This window comes from Malaclemys terrapin, chromosome 6 (assembly GCF_027887155.1).
Source record: "Malaclemys terrapin pileata isolate rMalTer1 chromosome 6, rMalTer1.hap1, whole genome shotgun sequence".
NCBI lineage: Eukaryota > Metazoa > Chordata > Testudines > Emydidae > Malaclemys > Malaclemys terrapin.
The window spans coordinates 81,215,997-81,238,185 of NC_071510.1; the positions used below are offsets into that span (position 1 = coordinate 81,215,997).

A 22,189-nucleotide genomic window follows, 5' to 3' on the forward strand; every position below is an offset into this window, starting at 1 on the left:
GTGGCAATAGCAGACTTCTAAAATTATTATATCTTTTTTTTCTTTTCTTTGTTCTAAGGCAAATATGTACTGAGTACTTTGTGAAATCAGTGCAGCAAGTTGTGAATGATGTATGACATGAAAAATCCTCCTGTGCACAAAGTACATACTTATTAGAAAACATTATGGGAAAAAATTACTATCCAGCTGCAGTAGCTGCTTTTTTATAACCTTAATTATAATTGAGGTTGTAATATAATTAGCAGCTGCACACCTCAGGCTTTGAGCTTCTCGGCTTTCACAAGCTAAGCAGGTTCAGATCTGATCAGTGCTTGGATGGGAGACTGATAAAGCTACCTCCTAAAGTAAAAGAGGTTTCTAAAATAAAGCTGGTATCTGAGATCCTCTAAAGAGGTCAGCAGGGTAATTCACAGGTTATGTTCTTGCTTATTGAAGGAGCTCTAAAATGTAGAGAGTGGGTTAGCTGGTGGTAAGGATAAGCTGTTAGACAGAAAACCCCACACCCACACAACTATCTATTTATTTATTCATATAATATAATATTATGGTGGCACCTAGACCTTGTTTAAACTAGAATTTACATTGGTATAACTTATGTTATTCAGAGAATGGGGAAAGAGAGGAAGGATGGTTCAGATGATAGGATTTCAGAGATCTAGCTTCTGTTTCCTGGTCTGCCACAGACTTCCCCTGGGCTCTGACTTAGGGAATGGAGGCACAGCGAGACTATCTGTTAAAATGGGGATATACTCCCCACAATCTCACTGGGGTTTGTGAGGGTAATTGTGTTTAAAATGGTGTAGCACTCAGATATAGTAATGGGGCCATGTAAGTAGATTAGCTGAAAATTCTATATGTTTTTTTTTTATTCAAGTAGTGCCCTTTAAAGTGGTTTGTCCTTTGACATCAGTCAAAATCCAACACAAGTTAGTAGTTACCAAAACAAAAATTATCTGGTAGCCTATGGGAAATTCCCTGGCAGAAGAGGACTCTGGAGTGCGCACAGTTCGTCTTCAAGCTCCTAGATACTGCTTTGGCATGGACACTGAACTTTAATAGTGCTGGATCAAGTCCCCTTCTGGTTCAGATGGTCTGCCAAAGTGTGGGTGGAAACAGGTTGCCATCAGGATTGCGGTTGGCAGGGGCAGACTGGCACTGTCCCTGCTGTTCTGTTGATGAACTTCACCCATTGTGAGTTCTAAATTGCCAGGAGAGCACTTCCTCTCATTTGACCATTGTCCTATGGACCTCGGCCATCACCACCCAATTTTATTGCAATGAAGCCTGCATTGCCAGTGACTGTGCCTCCCAAGGGGCAGAGCCTTTCAGTCTCTGGGACCTTTTCATGTGCCCTGAAGTCACCTAGAAAAGGAGCAGAAGGAAATCAGCAAACATTTGTTTCTCTTTGCACTTGCACAATTTAAGAATGACCCATTAAGGGGGCGAGGGGAACAGTTCCTCCAGCACAAGGAGGCTTTGGCAAGCTTTTACACGGGTGAGGATTTTCATTGCAAAGTTACCAAACACCAGCTGGGAAAATAAAACCCACCCAGGCCAGCTACAAGAAACCACCACCTCCCTCCTGTTCCATAGCGCTGTCCTCCTTCCACTGAGTCCTCCAGTCCCTGTGGCTGCGGGGTTCTTACTGGAGGGTGGAGTAGGTGCCAGGGCGTGGCTGTGCTCATCTCTCTTTGTGTGTCGTCTTCTCGCTCTCTTCCAGCAGAAGGAGCCGCTCCAGTGAAGGGACTAGGGGGAGGGGAGTGCGGGGGGGAGGGAGCTTAGGTGGCTCTCCGCTCCGAGGCACGCCGCCTCTGTTTGTATACAGTGCGCTCTCCAGTCAGCAGGGCTCTGTCCTCTCTCCCTTCATTGTTCCCTTCCCGGCAGAAGCCCCTGCAGCAGCAGGCGCCGGAGGAGGCGGCTGTCACCAGCCCACTGGTAGACAGGGGGGAGCGCCACACACCCAGCCAGCTCCCGAGCGCATCGCCGGACCAGCCCCTGCTCTGCAAGCCGTGATGGACTTGCAGCGCTCAGACTGTGAGCTGCTCTGCCTGATTCCGGGATCTTGTTAGTAGGGGAAGAGACAGAACTCAGCCACCCGCCAAGAGAATTAGCCTTATTCCAAGGAACCTCCAGGAAGAGGACATCTTCTTGCTGAGTCGCCTGGTGGAAGGTTCCCCTTTCTTCCTCCTTCTTTCCAAACGAACCCCCCCCCCCCCGCCCCCTGCCTGGGCTCGCCCCTGGGGGGAGGAAAAAGGATCACGATGAGCCGCTTGCTGGTCGCCTGGCTTTTGCTCTGTTTGAGCCTCGGGGGGCCGCAAATCACCCAAGGTGAGGAGGGGCGTGAGGGCAGTGGGGAGGGTGGGGGTGTCCGTGGGGCCACGGGGAAGCCAAGTGATCCCAGAATCAGAAGCGAAGTGCGCTGTGTGGAGTGAGAATTGACGCAGGCGATCTTGTGGGGGGCGGGGGGGGGTGAGACGTGAACTATTGGAAGCTGTGAATAATACAAAGCTGACAACGTGTGTGTGTGTGGTTTTTTTTTTTTTTTTTTTTTTTTTTTTTTAATATGTGTCTGTGTCGGATTAGGTGCCCTGGCCTCAGCACACATGTTCTGTTTAGTAACTATGCTTAATTAGTGGGAAGGAGACGGTAAGAGTTTAAATGTAATCCAGATGAGAGGTTGGGAAGACTTCATATCCACAAGAGCTGTCCACATCTTCCCCTTCATTTTTTAAGGGTGTTAATTCGGTGCTGAAGAGCCAGCAAAATGCTGAACAGTTTGCAAACACATTCACGGGCTTTAATACCGCTCTACTAATGAACGCCTGTGTCAATCTTCTTTTTGGCTGGCTCTCTAACTAGGACATTCTCCATCTGAAATGTGGGAATAAAACACACTCCTTAATCCGATGGGTTTTTAATTCATCCCCACCCCTCCCGTAGTAAAAGTTGCAGGAGCTCATCTTGTCAGGCTCTTAATCACCTAAGGATGCGAGAAGGGATAATAAAGTAACGAGGATTGTTGTTGTTGTTGTTTTTTTTAATGCAAAGCCAGCGAAGGCTTGGTCTGATCTTCATGGGAACGCTTCGGAGAGGAGGGATACTGGGAAATACGAAGCGCTGCTGGCTCGGTGTATTCAAGTTTGTAGCGACAGGGGAGGTTTGGTCCAGAATTTGAGGCGCTCTCCCTGGCAGATTAAAGCATCCTTTCTGTGCAGTTTTCAAGAGAGATTGTTGGGGGGGGGGAGAGGTAAAGGGGTGTGAAAAAAGCCTCCCGCTGTGCCGGGTTTGATTGAAATATCCCCATCTGGCTGCAGCCCCAAGGGAAAGTCCCCCCCCCCCCATCAGAAAAGGTGTCTGCCATTTCCCCTGTACGGAGCTGGAGGGATTCACCCAAAGCAGTCCTGTTCTGAGCTGAGCAGGGACTGCGATCTGAAACTCCTCCTCACCCTCATCGCTAGGCTAGCCCACAGGATCCGGGGGAGTCAGGCAATGTGCATGTGAGGCTCTCAAGTACCTTTCCTAGTATAATGTTCGCAATCGGCAGCCTCCTCTAAGGTGATGGGATGAAACCCGATGTGTAGTTAGTTTCTCAGATGCAGCGAGGGGTGTTCCTCGTATGGTGATTACCCACCCCCAGTGCTGTTTTCTGCACTGTTCTCTGTACTTTGATTCTAAAGCAATGAGAGAAGGAGCGAGTGGGTGGCTGCGTGAACCTCACGCCTGCCTGTCCCATAGGTGTGGAGATGGGCAGCCCCCGTTTGGGTGGAGGCAGGGAAGGGTTGGATGCAGCAACTGCAGCTGCCGCCCAACCCAGTCCCGTTGTTGGGAGCTCTGTGCTGCGGTCATTCACTCACACTCACCTCCCCTGCCAGTGCTGCTGCTGCTCCGTGAATCATACCCTCAGCCCTGTAACACACACACGGCACCAAACTCAGCAACTGCTAGGGCTAAGGCTAGCCCAGCAAAGGACAGCTGCTGATCGAGGCTGATTCTAGAATTGCTTTTTAAGTCCCCACAGACAATGATCTGGCAGCTGCCCGCTCCCTAGTATCTAGCACTGTCTGTTTTTTAAGTGGAGGAACGGTCAATGAAATGGTACTTTCCCCCACTTTCTTCTCTTACTGTAATTTAAAGCTCTCTGCGGGGTCATCATTGCAAATAGCTACCTGTGCAAGATGAGTTTCTCCTCAGATAGTCCCCAGCCTATAAACGCAGCGCGAACTTGCTACCAGTGTCGTTGTATCCAACCGATTTTTCTTTTCATAGGCTAAATGGCCATGTGGTAAGGGTTAATGCATTGAGATGCACTAAAAAAAGAAATGCGATTTTGTCAGACTTGTGTAGAGCAAGTATTAGCTGAGCATGTATCTTGCTAATTTCTTTAACATTTAGACTTGGCCCCTTTCATTAATCATTTTTATTTTAAAATTAAACCAATGCATCAGTCAAATTGAATATTTTATTAGCTCTTAAATTATTCATCGCTATGGGTTGCTCTCAAAATCCAATAACGGTTCATACAGTTGCAGCAAGCATGTGATAGCTTATGCAATCTGTCCTTGTACCTGCAATTTCTGCCTAAAGTCTTTTAAGCAAAAGGTATTATATCTGACAAAGTCTAGACATGTCTTAAATACTCTGCATTGGAATTGTACATGACTGCCTGATATACAGCTAAGCCTTTTTCTTCTAGTTACAGCAGGAGATTTTTTTTTTAAGTAACTGGAGGACTAAATGAATATCATTATTTTTCTACAGAGCAACATACCTTGTAGAGACCATTTGCCCATTTTTGCATAATAAATTGAATTGTAATTGTTAAAGTAAAATATTTTCCAATTATTTTAAAATGCAGTGATAAGAGCAAATTGTATTGAGTCTTCATAACATGGTGAAAATTAAATAAAATGGTTCTTAAACAGATCTAAGTTAATTTTGCTCTCTGGCATAACACTGTAATAGGCACTCTCAAAATTACGAGGGTTGTAAGAGTTACAATTACTTACAGTGCTTCCAAAAAGTTTTCAAACAGTCCCAAACTTTTTCTATGCTTTGTTAAACTTCATCTTTCTCAATAAATATCAACTTTCATAATAAAAACTATGCAGTGGTACCATCATTGCAGTGGTCAGCTCTGCATTATTTTGCCTTTGGGTCAATACCAGCTACAGATGGAAATTAAGTAATATGGGTCGTTAATGAGTGTGTTGCTGGTCTACCATTACATTCTTCTATTCTTAGAGCATGTGCATGTTAATATAGTTAGATTTCCTTGGAAATCATTTAACTGGTATACAAAAGCAACTTATAGTTTTTATATATGTGTGCTGAAAACTAAAGAGAGATATCAAATTGTGATACCTTTTAACTCATATTGTCTTTAAAAATGCATGTTTATTATAAGTTTTATATGCAGCAGGTGTATACTTAACTAGCACAGTTGTTTAGTAAATCATTAAGTTATCCTTTATAATACACAATCATAATGATGGAATAGTCTGGTCATTACAATAAAAAAATTGATTTTTCTTCCATTTTATTTTGTCCAGTCTGGCTAATTTTTTAATCTCATACATACATTGGCACAGCAGTTAGATATTCAGATCCATGTTATATGCAAATATATGTGGAAACTAGGCTATAGGAGCCGAGTGGCTTCTTGTAGCATTTAACTTTCAAGCAGATGTGGATGAATTGTTTGAAAGGGAGTTACTGGCTCTTTTGATATCTGTTTCTAAACCACAATAAAGGGTTTACCTTTCTTGTTGTTGCTGTTCTTTGGTGAAACCCGAGCAAAAGAAATCTGATGTTGTGTCATTTATTGAACAGACAGCAGCTACAGTGAAGAAACAGATGATTTATGATGGAGTAAAAACATTGTCTCTTCTCCATAGAAGCAATACAGGGATATCAGTTTGGTTTGTACCACTTTTTAGAAACGAATCAGAATGAAGAGTAGTCTGATGAAATCTTGTAAGCAAACTATTCGCTATAATGGTGACTAAAATTCTGTGTCTATATTTTGAATGTCAAAGATCACAAATGAATGTAAATGATCTTGAAATGCTCTGTTTAAGCTTACTTTTTAAGTAACTTTAGAAACAGGTTGTAAGGTATGTCATAATGATCTTTTTGTGATGATTTTGTGTCCTTTTGTGAATTTCAGTAATATGTTGAAGAGATACATTATAGAAAAAAAATTCATATGTGATGTTTTCAATGTTTCATTGTCTCTCATGTGGATAAACCAAGATCTATTAAAAATGTAATACATATTTAAGCATAATGTTGATGAATGTCAGAAGAAAACTATGAAGAAGACTTTATGGTACTGATTTGTGTTGAGAATGGGCTGTTAATCAGATGCACACTCACCAGTAGGTGTTAGAAGTATCAGTGGAGATTATTTAGACAAACAGACATAAATCACTACCCAGAAGTAAATCATGTGGTCAAACAGGTAATTAGCCATCAGGACTATCTCATGGAAAGGGGTTAATTAGACACGTCTTAACTTTACACTAATATTTAACAATTACTGTAATTATGTGGGGTTTTTTTAAATCACATTTTCAAAAGGAACTTTCTCAGTAAATTCAACTCATGTGGTAGATCTTTTGTGGGAAATAGACACTGATCTGTGTAATGCCCCTGCATTGAAACAGTTTCTGCTCAGAGATTATGGGAAGCCTTTACACAGAGGCTTAGCAAACAGATGACATTGGCATTGCCAAAAAAGTCTGCAAGCTTTTTAGTCTGTGTCTGGGGAGCCTGAGAAGATATTTTTAGACTCCCAAGAAACTTTTTCAAAAGATGCTTGCTTTTTCTCCGTTACAATGCAAAAACATAATTTACTCCAGTGCTTGGAAGCTTCTCTAAAGCCTGCTGCTACAGCTGGAATGAGCAGCGTGGTGCAGCAGTGCTGAGAAACATCAGAGATAAATAGCAGAACATGATTGTTCAAATCTAACAACACTGGAAGACTGAAAACATCACAGAGACTTCTTAAGATTTTCCTGTTTTATGTCTCAGTGAACCTTTTGCATCTGTAGACAACATCCATTTCTCTACAAACAGCTGACAGTGTGACCTGGCATAGTGGTTTCTCACTGTTCTTTAACAGATTACCTTTGTATTCAAATTTGTTTCCAGTGCCTGCTGGGGTAGCCCTTAGCATATAACAGATGCAGCAGGGTGCAATAATGTAAGACTTGTCAGTTTTGGACAGTAGCAATGTCAAGCCATGCATTGTTCCAATGGGGACGCCTCTTTTTTTAAGAGTCCTTTTAAATAAAAATCGAATGATGTTTTATGCGAGGCTGTGTAACAACATTTGCAGGAATGATTACTGAAGTGCCCCTTTCTGCTGATCTTGTAGCAACTAGTTAAAATACATGAGAGTTTAGTGCACTCTGACAGTTCCATCAAAGGTAAATCTCTTGCCATTAGGGGCCAGATTCTGATACCCTTCCTTACCTTGGAATAAGGAGCTTACTCCACAAACGGTCTTACTGACTTCATGGGAGCACTCAGAGAATAAGGCGCTACTGAATATGAGTAACAGCATCAGAATCTGGTCCTGAGGAATTTGTATTGAAATGATTACAGTGGTCCGGAATAATTTACTTTAGAAAGATGCATGAGCGCTCATACAAATTCATTGCCCAGGTGTAGGGTTGCTTTCTTTTACCACTTCTAATTTACTCACTGTTCATGCTTCTTTGAGAACAGCAAAGTCAAACTTTTACAAGCTCAAGAGCCAAGAGTGGTGTTGAAATCTTAGAAGATGATCATAGGGCTTGATGTTGTACTGAGAGTCAGTTTTGGCATGTTTGAGGTATGCTTGAGGCTTGGCTAGTTACAGTGTCAGACTGCACATGGAGGTTTGAGAGCATGGGATGAGCACCCAAAGAGTACTAATTTCTTTCAACTTTAAAACTTTGCCCAAGAACTGGGGAGAGCAGAATGTGAAGTAGGAGTCTAAATTCTTTCTGTCCAAAATCATCTAAGATACTTGAGAAGAATTGAACCAGAACAGATATTAAAGGGGCTGATCCTATCACTCCTAAAGAGGCAAAGACAACATTAAAAGCAATAGAATTCCTTATCCCAAACTGCAAGTCTTCAGTGTCTCTCTCACTCTCTCTTCCAATGAAATTTATGATAACAAGAAGTGGAGGGAAAGGAAACATGAACTGAACTTTTAAGTGCTTTATTTCAGCCGGAGAGAGTGAAAGATGGTGTGGCCCCAAACCATTTTAGTTATTATACTCAGTTATTATGTTGGTCAAGATCTTACCCTACATTAGGGATCCTTCTTGCTGCTCCAGTGGTGATAGAAGCCCTAAAGCTGGTTTGGCTAGCAGCTGGGAGGGGGAGCCAGCATAGGGGAATCTTCAGGTGGTATACAACTGTCATAGCAGTTTCTATACCACCACTAGCTTAGGGGAGTGGCCAGGAAAAGAAGGCACAGAATTCCTGATGGTAGCCTGGTTCTTCAGTACTGGTAAAGCAGCAACAGAAATGGCAGTTGCAAGGCTGAGGAAATTTGAAGTCCTGGCTCTTTGGGGCAGGAAATTATGTCTTTGTATGCATTTGCGCTGTGCATAATCTGTGTTCTGAGCAGAGGTCCGATTGGGACCTCTGAATGCTACGGTAGTATAAATATTTAATAATCATGATATATATCGTACTCCTTGCCTATAAAATAGTTCCGATTTAAAAAGCGGAAAAATCAGACTGATCTTCGATGGCTATAAGCAAATTATTAGGCACAATTAGAATATGTAATTACCTCAAAGCTGATTATTATAGAATCTATTCAGAGTTGAATACATTATCATACAAAATCCTTATAAAAATGTATTAAAGCAACTATAACCCATATACATTGTCTGTAGGTCAGATCCTCAGTTGGTGTAATAGCAAATGGGGTTAGATCATAGGGTGCTAAATTTCATATTTCAAAACAAGCAGTTATAGGAGCCAAAAACTGCATTGGGAGCAACAAAACGTTGAGGCTTCTTAGGTTTTCTTGAAACTCAAAAGCTAATGAACAGTGCCCCCTCACCCTCCACCCTCACCCCAAACTGCTTATTAAAATGTTTCTTCCACGCTATGGCTTGTATGCCAAGAAGCATTTAGAAGTGCTTTTTTCACCACATAGGTAAAGAGTACCTCAGAATATGTGGTTTTAATGGAGATACCTGCACAGTCTTAACTATAGCATTGCTGTAATGCAGAAAGTAGGTCACAAAGTAGCTTTTAAAACTTTAAAAGCTTTCTTGCAACTTGGGCAGTACCATTTTCCTGCTTTGAATGTAGTGCTTGGCTAGCATCAGAGAGTGGCATCCGATGGAAGGTAAGAAGTAGGCATACTAAGAGCTGCCTCTGTATGTAGGAGTCAATTGTGAGTAGAACTGGTTCAGAATTTTTCGATGAAAGCTTTATTATTATTATTTTTTTAAGTTGAAACAGAAACTTTCCGCAGCAAGGTTTAGGGTCTGAGAGTGAGGGAGACAGATGCAAATCCATCCCAGAGCAGCTGATAGCCTAGGAGTTAGGGCACTCATCTGAGATGCAGAAGACCCATGTGGCTGCTCTGCCTCATCTGGAGCAGAGAACCTGCATCTTGCACATCCCAGTTGAGTGCCCTAACCACCAGCCTATGAAGTCAGTTTTTATCTCAATAATGCCTGTTCCACTTTGTATAAATAATTAAATATTAATTGGGCAAGAGAGAGTGCAGTACTCAACTGGGATGTGTGTAGCCCAGGTTCAAATCCCTGCTCTGAATCAGGCAGAACCTGGATCTTCCACAACCCAGGTGAGTGACCCCAACATTGGGCTATTAGCTACCTTGGGGTGGATGCATTTCTTCATTTGTGAAAAATTCCAATAGCCTGTGTTTTGTACCAGCACAGAACAAAAACAAATTCCGAACTCTTGACATTTTTAACTAAAAAGAATTCTTATTTTCTGGCCAGTTGTAAGGCCTGATGCACGGCCATGCCAAAGAGTAAAGGGTGTGGTGAGGAGCGTACATCACTGGGGTCCTTGCACCGGCTACTTGCATTGTTGGAGTCTGCATGGGGAGGAAATCAGTTACCTCACTGGGCTGCCACTCCCCTTCCTGGGAAGGTGGGCTGGGCATAGTGGTCAGGCTGGGTTGTAAGGCTACAAATCAGCTTTTAGTGCCCACGTTTAAAAAAGTGATTCCCAAACTATTGCTTGTTTTGACAGAGAGCAAAACGTTCTGAAACTGCTCATCACCTTAATCTCTTGCCAGTTTCCAGCATCAATCAATATATTTGCCATATTTTTGTGCCTGGAGACGGACAAAAATCACTACAAAACTACTTTTTCTGTTGCTGTCAAGAAGCTGCTTCAGCCCTGTAAAATTAGGGAGAATTACTGTGGCAATTGGAAAATAAGTGATTTCTGCCCAGTGATTACCTCAGTCCTTATACTTCCTCCATGGTGCAACCACTATGGACAATATATTGGGATGATTTTGGAATATAGTTTTATATACCAAGTTCACATGTGCAAATTGAAAGTAAAAGGTATCTTAAAACAGTTGTATTTTTCTGTGTAGCTGTTTATCATCTTTGACAGCATCTATCAGTTTGACATCATTACACACCTCCAGTCTCTTTAATCCAGGCTTTGGTTATTCTTTTCAGAGTAACAGCCGTGTTAGTCTGTATCCGCAAAAAGAAGAACAGGAGTACTTGTGGCACCTTAGAGACTAACAAATTTATTAGAGCATAAGCTTTCGTGGACTACAGCCCATCCGAAGAAGTGGGCTGTAGTCCACGAAAGCTTATGCTCTAATAAATTTGTTAGTCTCTAAGGTGCCACAAGTACTCCTGTTCTTCTTTTTTTGGTTATTCTGTTATAGTTCCACAACTTGTGTTACTTTATCTCTCTACCATGTATTTTGTCTATAGGTATTACACTTTTCAGATATTGCCGGGTTCTCCTCTCTTACCTTTTGCTGCTCGTTCACTTCAAGTTTTCTCAGCAAGGTATTATTTATGTATTATTTATTATTTTCATAGCAGTCATTGCTGAAATTTAATTCTTTATGAAATTCACAAAGTCCAACACACTGAGGGAACTCACAGGAAGCCTGTTTTGGGATAAATCTGTTTTGTGGTGGAAATCTGTTGATGAGGAGCAACTAAAGCAAGCCCAGAAACCTGCTGGATAAGAAACAAGAGGTGAGAGTAAACACTGAGTAAAGTGGATTCTTAGACCAGCAACCAGCATCTAGTAAGAAGAATGGTGGCTCAGAAATGACCTCTTCCTCGTGAGGAGTTTGGTAGCCTCTGCCAATGGAGGCAGAGATTTCAAACTCTAAAATAAAAATGCTAGTTCTCCCCTGCCTTGTACTGCTGTAGTCACTTACACCTGTGTAGTGTGACTATACAATCTGTGGCTCCGATTTGGTAGCATTTACACCTGCTTTTGTGCAATTTCTTTGCATATGTGTAAATGACTATGCAATAAGAAAGGATCAGGTCCTTAGAACACTGTGTCTGCAGTTACCCAATCCCCAGTGGCTGTGCTACATTGGCCCTCCTGCCCAGCTAAGTGCTGGCTGACTTCAAAGCCTGTCCTGATAGGTCACTTCAACTCTGGGGCAGATTAAGACACTTTCTCCTAATTTCTCTGAATGATTGAAATAGCTCTTGCCACACCAACCAATGAGGAACTGGAGCTCTCCTTCCACTTCCAGCAGAGGAGGGGGAGATGCACTCCTCCTAAATCCCCCTCATGTATTAACTTCAGGTTTGGCTAATTCCTAGTCAGGCACACTGATTTAAGACATCTATTGGGTAGGCTTGATTCTGGCTGCAGTCCTGGCCTAGCTGTGGCAAAGTACCCAGGCTGTTTCCTGGTCTCTCCTGCAGCCCTCTTCTTGGGACATGTTTGGATCTGCAGTTTCTGAAGTCCATCCACTCATACAGTTCAGTCTTCTTGCAGCCCAGCCCTACAGAGTTTGTGAATGGCAGCTAGCCTGATGCTTGAAAAATGAAAACAAAAATCTTTTTGGTAAGACATTTAAGAAAACTTTTACATTTCTGAGGAGCATAAGAGGGGTATACCTCCCTTCCCCCCACACACACACATTTTCCCTCCTCCCCTTTTCAGTGGCAAAACATTTGTGCTTTTGGTTTTCCAACAAATAACAGTGGAGGGGAGAGAATTAAAAAGTTCCTATGGAAAACTTTCCTTTAGGAAAAAAACATTTTCTGTTCTCTTTCTTTCCCCCCAACCACCCCCAAAAAAACAACCAAACAAAAATCCATTGGAACACTTCCAACCAGATCTACCTGTAACCAATTACATGCCCTTGCTTGGGTAGGGCTGAGCTCCTATGCTGGAGTGACATCCCCTCCTCCAGTGGGAGAAGGCTAGTACCAGGAAGTTTTGTGGGTGAGATTTTCTGCCACTTGTCTAATCAACCAGGGCTCTGGAGGTTGTAGAGGGTAGCTCCTCCCCTCTGCCTGCTTGGATTTGAGTGTCAGGGCTGGCTCCTTCAAAGCACTACTGTGCCACATGGGGTGAAGGTTTCAGCTGCATGCTGAGGTCTATCAATATTTTGATATTTAAATGGGTGTATCCTCCAAAGAGGATATGCAGTTTCTCTCAAAATCTAGAAACCATGATATATGAAGACCAAGAGATTAGTTCAATAGATATATGCCTGATGTTAAAAGAACTGCTAAGGAAAATCTGATGGTTGTATCTGTTATGTTGGGAGTTATGATGTCAGACCTCATTGTTAATATCACAGATCCTACTGTGGAAGGGTCAAGAGCAGCTCCCTGTTAGTGTGAGACATCTCCTCAGCCAGCATGAAAACTATGATCATTGTGATCTCATAATTATACTTACTCCCAAACGGAATCCATTCCAGACATCTTAGAAACAGATGATGTATTGTGAAATTTGGAATCACTATTTCAGGTAAAATGTTGGCTAATTTAATTTAATGTTCTCATCTTATGACTGTGTGTGTATTAGAGTCTTTTTCTCTTCCATTTCCGAACTGATGAGCTGTAAGTTTCTTTAAAATGCATATTGGAAATGGTCACAATGTGTTTACAGCAAGGTATATGTGTTTATCACAGTTGGAATAATTTTAAAAAGCCTTGGGTGTAGAGAGACAGCACAACTTTTCTGTAGAAAAATTATATTCAGAAGGGATATAACTTTGTTCTCCATTTTGCTGTTAAGAATATAGCACAGAAATTGTTGGAGGATTAGACTTATTACACCTGTTCTTTGAGGAAGAAAGAACGTGACTTGCTAAAAGATTTTAAGAAACATACTGCACCAAGTTGTAATCTAGTCTGTAAATGACTTTATGAAAGATATTTTAAATGGATTTAATGAAATACTAATGTTGGGCCCTGGTCACACGTGACTGAATGAGGGGGGTAATTGCACCTTTTACTCCCTAGTGTGGCCATGTAGGATCTACCCTGATATTAGTTTTGGGTGTGAGGTATTCTGCCTTCATACATACATGTTTAGAGGAAGGGGTAGGGAGTAAGGGAAGCCATGTCTCTACTTCTCCAGTATGCTGGGCAGTGGAGCTGACTGAATGCATAGGCCAGAGTGGAGATCATACTGCATCTTATAAAGGGCTGACATAGGATGCATTCACTCCACCCCATGGAAATGAGGTAAGGAGGAACTGCACCTTGAAGGTGTATGTCTGGGGCATATTCCCAGTGCTCTTTTTGGGGGCAATGCCCCTATGTGTTGCTCCATGCTCCTGGTAGAGTTTAAAGGCTCAATCTAGTCCTTTTATTAATAGCAATAAAAATACATTCTGTCTGGGGCAAAACTAAATAAATAAGACTTTTTTTTTTTTTATCCAGTATTTCACATGGATTTTGGGGTGACTAATTCCCAGGGAAACTTGAAAGTACAGGTAAAAGAGAGGAGATTCACAATACAAGGATTTCATGTGACATATTAACAAAATAAATCAAGGTGACTGACAGGATGGTTATGGAGGAAACAGCAGGCTACCTGCATACTTATTTCATAATCCAAAGACCAAAAAGTCTATGCCAGCACTACCTGGATGGGAGGTGACTGTATTTATCATAGATATCCCTGAAATGCCTATATGAAAATGGGGACTTCTCATTGGCCACTTAGCATTTGTAGCCCACAGTTGCCATAGTTTCATAGTTGTGATAGGGATTTGGGAAAACATGGTGACCTTGTCATTCTTCTTTGTTTTTGACCTTTTGTCTTTTCAGATCTATGCTGCTGCTGAGGTCCTATTCTCATTTGTTTTGTTTTCTTAGGAACTCTTTATTCCTTTCCTTTGAAGAGCTCTCAGTGCAATCCTCTATTTCATGAATTGAAAGCTTTCAAATAGTCTTGAAAATTATTGGTATTGTATAGCCTAATGGACAAGTACTAAGATCAACTGCAATCATAGTACAATTAGACCAGGAACTATATGCAAAACACCCTGCTGTGTCAAGCTTGGTGTGTAGTTTGAAGGTGTTGTCACAGTGACAGTTTATAATGTATGGTAAGCCAGTGCTTATTTTCCTGTGGACCGCTATTTTATCCACCTTTAATGGTTCACTAGCTCTAGTTTGACCCCTGTAATTTCAAGACTTCAATTCATGGAATAAAAAGCACAAAATCCCAGAATATTTTGATCAAAAGAATGGCTTGATGTTGAATGTAGGCTATTTTTAAAGTAACTCTTTTAAGTGCAATGGCTTTGTTTTATTTGTCCTGGTTTTAATAAGCAAAGAGGCATTAGTTTGCAAACACTGTCGAAATTACAAAACCAAAACAATATAAAACTGTCTACAATATCGCAAAAGCAATCATTTGATGAACAAAATCCTGCCTGCACATTGCAAACTGCATATTGTGCAAATTAGGAATGTGCAATTGCTCTTTATTCATATAATTTAGGATTTTAAGGTTTCATAGAATCATGGATTCTGGGGCACAAATGTAGAGACTGGGATAAGATGTTTCTGAAAATTTGGTTCTAAAGTTAACTTTTCAGATTTGGTCTGGGTTTTTGTCACAAAAGCCAAAACCTGAATGTATAAAATTAGGCGCCTTAGCCCTAAACCACAACACACTATGGGGTGCAAGATGGGGAGCCCTAATCTATTTTTGCTAAGTAAAAGACTTGTGTTTTTGAGCCGAGAGTGATCAGCTCTTGCGAAAATAAGGTGAATTTTATTTAGGTGTTTGCCTTTTTGGAATCCATATGTAATGGGAGCTATGGACAATATAGCCTCTTTGGAAAATAAACAAAAATTGTGGCAAAACTATGAACTTTGCCCAAGGAAGGCATTCAGAGTAAAGGGAGGATTTTTTCCTCGTAAGTAAAACAATGTAGTAACTAACAGAAGTGTTTTGCTATCCACCTCTTTTTAAAAAAAAAAAAAAAGAGAGAGACCCATTACAAGTGTGAGAGATTAAATGTTGCTCTGTTTTACTTTTTCATTCTGTACGTTCCTTTGTTCGGATTTCACTTTGGATCATTATTAGAGCCAGATGAATACTGCAAAACTTTGCAAGTATATTATTTCACATTTTATAATGTGAATAAACTTGATCTGGTAGCCTTTATGCTTCCCCCTCTCCTCCTTTCTAGGGGAAATTGACCCCCAAATGGAAGGTCAGCCCAAAGGTTCACATCCTATGTAAGCTCTGCTGTGACTACTTAAAATTGGATATATATAGCTTTATACTGTTAGCCATCTCTGCATAAGGCCGAATTTCATTCTCTTTGTGAATGTTAAAGTGATGAAGCTTCACTCGCGCAAATGCTAGCAGAATGCAAATCTACAACCGCAGCCACATATCAAAAAACAGTTAAGTGTTTAAGATCAGCTACAGTGTAAACCTGCTGTTTTCTTCGTTTCTATGTTTGCTGATTTACCTTTAATTGGTGCTTATTATGAACGGAATGGATTAAGCAGTATAAAATAAATATGCTGAAATTTCCAGGAATTAATTGTCAGGTTTGTTTATGCAGTGTTTGTTGGGCTATGTAAGCTGACAATGGCAACCCATGAAAAAAAGATTTACTTAGTAATTAACTTCTACAGCTATATATTTTTATATTAAATCTAGAATGAGATATTTGATAACTGTACAGCTTTCACTCTTCTGTATATTTCACTTCAGAATTTTAATAGTAGAAAACTATTTGGATTTTCATGTCCAAGACTGCCACAGAAAACCACAGTTCTTAACTATATGGGGTTGAAGCCCTAAGGACTCAAACTAGGGGTTAAAAACTAGCTGGTTTGGCACAAGAAATCTCAGATGGATGTCTTTTGCTGAGAAGTCCCAGATCTGGGATTCAGTGATCAAGTAAAGAGTTTAATAGCTCTCCTGATAGGAGTGTTAAGGGAGGAAATTAAAGTAAAATGAATTGATGAATCATTTGGTTGCACTCTGGGGAAAGGCCAGACATTTTCCAATAATTAATTACCTAATTTAAAACCTACCCTCCTTCCCCCCTCCCCCCCCCGTTTTTTTTTTGTTTTTTTTGTTAAAGTAATAACTTGGATATTTCTACAGTAAAGCAACGGATCTTAAACTAATGTGAAGCACTGTTATACTTTTCAATAAAGGTATAGCTGCTGTAATATAATAGATGCCACCTAAAAAAAAAAGTATCAAACAAATGAGCCCATAAAAAGTAATGTGTACTGCATTGCTTATTAATCAATTGTAAATAGAACTAATATAAGTATATAACATCAGGATTAAAACAATAGTAATTAAATGTATGCATCGGTTATTAAAATAAATGTGCTTGATTACTGACAACTAATCATGAGCTGTTTACATCTGAATTAAATGGATAGTATCTTTAACTTTAAAATGAATAAATCCAGAACTGTGTGTGCCAACCTTGCCCTCAGAATTGTTTCTGCAAGGTGCTAAGCACATCTATGAAGCTCTGAGCACAGCTCTATGAAATTTTTCAGCTGAAACTTTTTTCAGTGAAAAATGCAGATTCAGTGACTCTGAAACACTTAATTTTTGTTGTTTTGAAATGTCCTTAATTTTTTTAAACAATTTTATTTAAAATATTAAATGGTTAAAATCAAAACAAAGTTTCATTTTGGGTAAAACAAAATGTTTTGTTTCACCCAGAATGGTTTCACTTTTTCAGAATTGTCAGAACAACAAAAAAAAAAGTCTGTTAGCCCAACTGTACTGAGTGCCCCCACTTCCTTCACTGGATATAGTTATTCAGTAGGCTGCAGGATTGAGTCATCTTATCCTATGCTACACTGGAATTTACAAATAGTGGCTGTAAATTTTCTGACTCTTCCAGTAAAACATTATCAAGCTATTTAATTTTAAATGATGCTAGATATTTGTGTATAGATTATTGCATTCTTTAATGTTGCACAGACGTTCTCTTCCATCAGTTCACCTCATTGTGAAAGCCTGCGATTAAGGATATGCTTTCAGTTGCCACTTTTTAACATCTTCATGACTGGTCCTGTGAAGCAGTTTCTGTGCTGCTGACACTCCACTGATTCTGAAATGGAAAACATTGGAATATTGCATGCAGCATGTGTACTATGTCTGGCAAAACAGCAGCTTACTTTTGGCACTCATACGTGTTCTATTTGACAGCAGTAATGAAGTTACTGTATAAGTAGGGCCATTGCCAGGAGATCGAGGAATGTGATCGTTCCCCTTTATTTGACATTGGTGAGGCCTCATCTGGAATACTGTGTCCAGTTTTGGGCCCCACACTACAAGAAGGATGTGGAAAAATTGGAAAGAGTCCAGCGGAGGGCAACAAAAATGATTAGGGGTTTGGAGCACATGACTTATGAGGAGAGGCTGAGGGAACTGGGATTGTTTAGTCTCCAGAAGAGAAGAATGAGGGGGGATTTGATAGCAGCCTTCAACTACCTGAAGGGGGGGGTTCCAAAGAGGATGGAGCTCGGCTGTTCTCAGTGGTGGCAGATGACAGAACAAGGACCAATGGTCTCAAGTTGCAGTGGGGGAGGTCCAGGTTGGATATCAGGAAACACTATTTCATTAGGAGGGTGGTGAAGCACTGGAATGCGTTACCTAGGGGGGTGGTGGAGTCTCCTTCCTTGGAGGTTTTTAAGGCCCGGGTTGACAGAGTTCTGGCTGGGATGATTTAGTTGGGGTTGGTCCCTGATATTCTATGATTCTAAGTTAAAGTGTGTCTTTTTGGAGCTGCTGGTCTAATTTTCATTTGGGCAATTTAACTGTTAGAACTAAGCTCTCCTATAGCATCTTTAATCCAGAGTGAAATTGTTTTGTAAATATGAAGCCTCACAAAATTTGAGATAAGCAAATAGTATTCTACTATTTTGTAGATAGGGAAATTGAGGCACCAAACAATCTGCCCCTTGCACAAGGTCACATAGCAAGTCCCTAAAAGAGTTGAAGAGTAGCTATGGGGTAATATTCCCTGTCTTTTATTCTGACAAGTGTAAATACTCTTCTTATTAGTTAGGGTAGCTCCTTAACCCATTGCATGGTGGGGGTTTTCCACCCTATCATAGAGCACCAATACAAATAAAATCTTGGCAGTAGAGTACTGTTGATAATGAAATACGGGTTAGTGCCTTATTTAAAGGGGCCCATAAAAACTCTTGCAGTCAAACTGTTGATGTTTCAGGGCCAAAAGTAAGCAGTACTGGAATGAGGTTCTTGGGGTATCCTTTAGTAAACCTAGCTCACTTAACTCCTTCTGCCAAAAATATTCTGGCAAATAGCAGACAATCTAAATTAAGCTTTGATGAGAAAATCCCCGTTAAATTGTTTAAAAATCTTCTTTAGCTAATGCTCCTTTTAATGACCTTAAGTGAGAAACACTTATCCTTCCTTCCCGGGACAAATTATTAGTGCTGAAGATTTTGTCTAAGATGGGTTGAGATCATCTGTCCCTTACAGATCAGACAAGATTTCTTGATGCAAATGATCCAACAATCTCTTAATGCCAACTGGCAAGGAGGTTACAGAAATATCCTAATATTGGTATGCATATTCTGGTTCACCACTGAATGTCATTTGAAGTCTTAAGTGAAAACCGCTATCATACCAGTTATTCATATCAGTGGGGTGAAATGTATGTACAAATATTATTTAAGAAGTTATGTGTGTGTGTGTATATATATATATATATTCTGAAATATATTCTTAAAGTCTGTAGGTACTGGTCACCAGCAAAGGTGAAAAATAGGGTTTCTGTCAGATAAGGATGTTTGTTCATCTGTCACGTGTAAATCAAGTTCTGCCGTATTTACAAAGGGCTTTCTATCAACAGACTGATCTGATTGGAAATGAAGGATTGTGGGGACCAAAACAAAAAATCTAACAGGAAAAGAAGAAAAGCAGGGGGAAGGGAACCTTATCTGGTAGGTGCACTTCAAAGATTTTCTGGACTATATTTGGGGAACAGAGAAGTCACCATGCCATGCTGCACCTAGAAAGTAATTGGACAGCTGCGGATCTGTCCCTTGATTTACCCAGACTCCACAATCTAGCGTAAATCAAGGGACAGATCCGCAGCTGTCCAATTACTTTCTAGGTGCAGGATGGCTCGGTGACTTCTCTGTTCCTCAAATATAGTCCAGTGCAAAGGTTCAGATTTAGATTCAATTGTACCAATTCTTGTGAGCTTTCTCATGAGACTTCCACCATTTTGAACTACATCCCAAATAGATCCAAAAAACAGGCCTCTTCCAGTTTTGTAGACAAAGTAGAACCAAGGAAGTAAGGGTAGGTTTGGCAATAAGAGGATTGAAATCAAATTTCTATTACATTCAGGAGGTATAGATTTGAGGTTCCAGTTTATGTCTTTCTCTTAAAAGAAGATATAGGCAGAAAACCTTAGTTGCTCAGAAGATCAGAGTAGAAACTAAACATAAGAAACAGGAGAGAAGGAAAATCAATTTTTGAATACTTATCAATGGAAACAAAATGATAAGCAAAACAAAACAGAATAGCTGGAAAATCATTGCATGCAGATCACTTCAGTATCCTTGGCCTTCAGAAAGCAAAGCAGTGGATGACTTAATTGAACTGACTTTTGAGAAAACTGTCTACCTAAAGCAATATTTCTGGATGTATATATTCTGACCATAATATATATTGAAAGGGCATACTGAGTACAGACTATTGTGGGTGGGGGAGGGAATCAGATACTAAATCAGGCAACAGTACTACTTGGAGACTGTCCTTCAGATTAAAAAAAGGACCTCTAAAGCAAGATGTGATGGGGCAGCAGATCTTGATCCTGCCAGACAGCAGTGTGCTAACTCAGGCCAAATGGATATCACAGGTCTCTATCAAGAAAACTCTTCTGTTTAAAAATATATAAATAAAACTTTGAGACATTTTGTTGTTATACTTGGCAAAATTGCTTATTAACATGTAAAGAAGCAGCATGTCTTATGAGACTTTGAAGAAGTCAAGAATTCATGAACTTGGACAAAAAAAGCCCCCAAAATGGTGAGATGGAGGAGAATTTAAAATGGATTTTACCAATTTTCAGACTAAATAAAAACTCCACATCTGCCCTTTATGGGAAGATTTTCACAACCGGGCACCAAACTTCCCAATGAGTGTCTTTTTATTTTGGGGACTTATCTCCCATTTGTGCCTTTGAAAACTGTCTTTATTTCACAGAATCATGTGATGGGAAGGGAATAAGCAGACACATATTTTTCTCCACAGTCCACTTTTTGTAATGTTTTATTGAAGTGTTTTATGACTGGTGAGTATATTAAGGAAATATATTCAAACTTCTCAGAATGATTTTCAGTCAAAACTATACTTGATTATTTTAAAATAATCATAATATATACAGAAGGGTTAAGTGAGAGAGCCTTACAATCAGATATAACCTTTGGCCACAAATGGAGGATGGAGTTGAGCATTCAACGGAATATATATCCATCTGTTTGCTTCCTGAAAGTTGTTGTTCAACTGATAAATAATGTTTCTTAAGAAACTTCCACCTCTTGGTACTATTATCATTAAAGACAAACAATATTAAGAGAGATAAATACATTAATAATAAAGCTCCAATATAAACTGCCATTAAAACAACAACAACAAAACAACCTGTTCTCCATGTTCTGGAAGAAAATAAACTGAAATAGTAATGAATGGTCTAGAGCTGTGCAAAGACTTTGTAAGATGGACCATATGTGTTGAGTAAGAATACCTTGAGGAAAGATCATTTTCAAGACTCATTAGTGCTACTTTGTAGAGCAGAGATCTTCCTAACTATCCATTCCATTGGAAAGACTCCCATTGTCTTTATTCACTTTAATAGGACCTGGATCAAACGATATATAAAGTTAGAGGCAGCAGAACTGCATCATCTAGAAGGCATTCTACAATACTTGCTAGGAACTCCCATGGGCCTAGATTGCCTTCCTTTTTTTGTGTGATGCAGCTTATGATCATTCATGTGACAGCTGGTGTGTGAGGGGCAGAGCTAATGTCTCCACTACTCACTGTCTGCCCAAGGATGAGGCTTCATAAACCTCCTTACTCACCATTGCACATGTGCATAAGATAAATGCATAACTTGGTCCTTAGTTACTGGCATCTATTTGATACTGACCATTGTGCAGAGTAAACCATGGCATAACAGATCCAGAAGGTTCTTAAGTAACGTTCCAACAGCATTAAGGGAATCTTTTCAGCAATATAAATCCATACAAAGCAGAGTCCTCTGGAAGAGATCTTACATAGGATTAAATGAAATTACTAGCCTACAGAAGAACTGGAATTGGAGTGATGGCTGAGAATCAGAAGGAGCAGATCAAAGAGGTGGAAAAACACTTCAGAAAGTCTTTAGCTTTAGGCTGTTTGATATATTTATCTACCTGTTCTTCTGCCAGCAGCTGGTGCTTTTGGGCTAGCCACTTTTCTCTTTGGTTAGATGCCAAAGGCTAGATTCTCAGCTTGTGTAAACAGGCATCATTGGAGCTGCAATAGTATAGACTAGCTGAAATTCTGGAGTTGGAACTCTTATGAGAATCTAAATCCTGAAAACTTAAGCTTTATGGCAAAATTGCTGCTAATAAAATAATTGTGTGGGGCTTCCCTTCCTTTCTTTCCTTTTGTCAGTGCGGCGTATGGATTATTAGGG

The 22,189-nt window shown here is 40.2% G+C and overlaps 1 protein-coding gene across 4 annotated transcripts in view; it reads left to right on the forward strand.

Moving 5' to 3' along the window:
* The first annotated feature begins 1,807 nt into the window (after window positions 1-1,807).
* EDIL3 (EGF like repeats and discoidin domains 3) overlaps window positions 1,808-22,189 on the forward strand; it is a 437,917-nt gene continuing 417,535 nt past the window's right edge. For all 4 annotated transcript variants that reach the window (XM_054032539.1, XM_054032542.1, XM_054032540.1 and 1 more), the window contains exon 1: window positions 1,808-2,328. In XM_054032539.1, the coding sequence (XP_053888514.1) occupies window positions 2,262-2,328 (67 nt within the window). In that variant the 5' untranslated portion in view covers window positions 1,808-2,261. The remainder of the gene's footprint in view (window positions 2,329-22,189) is intronic.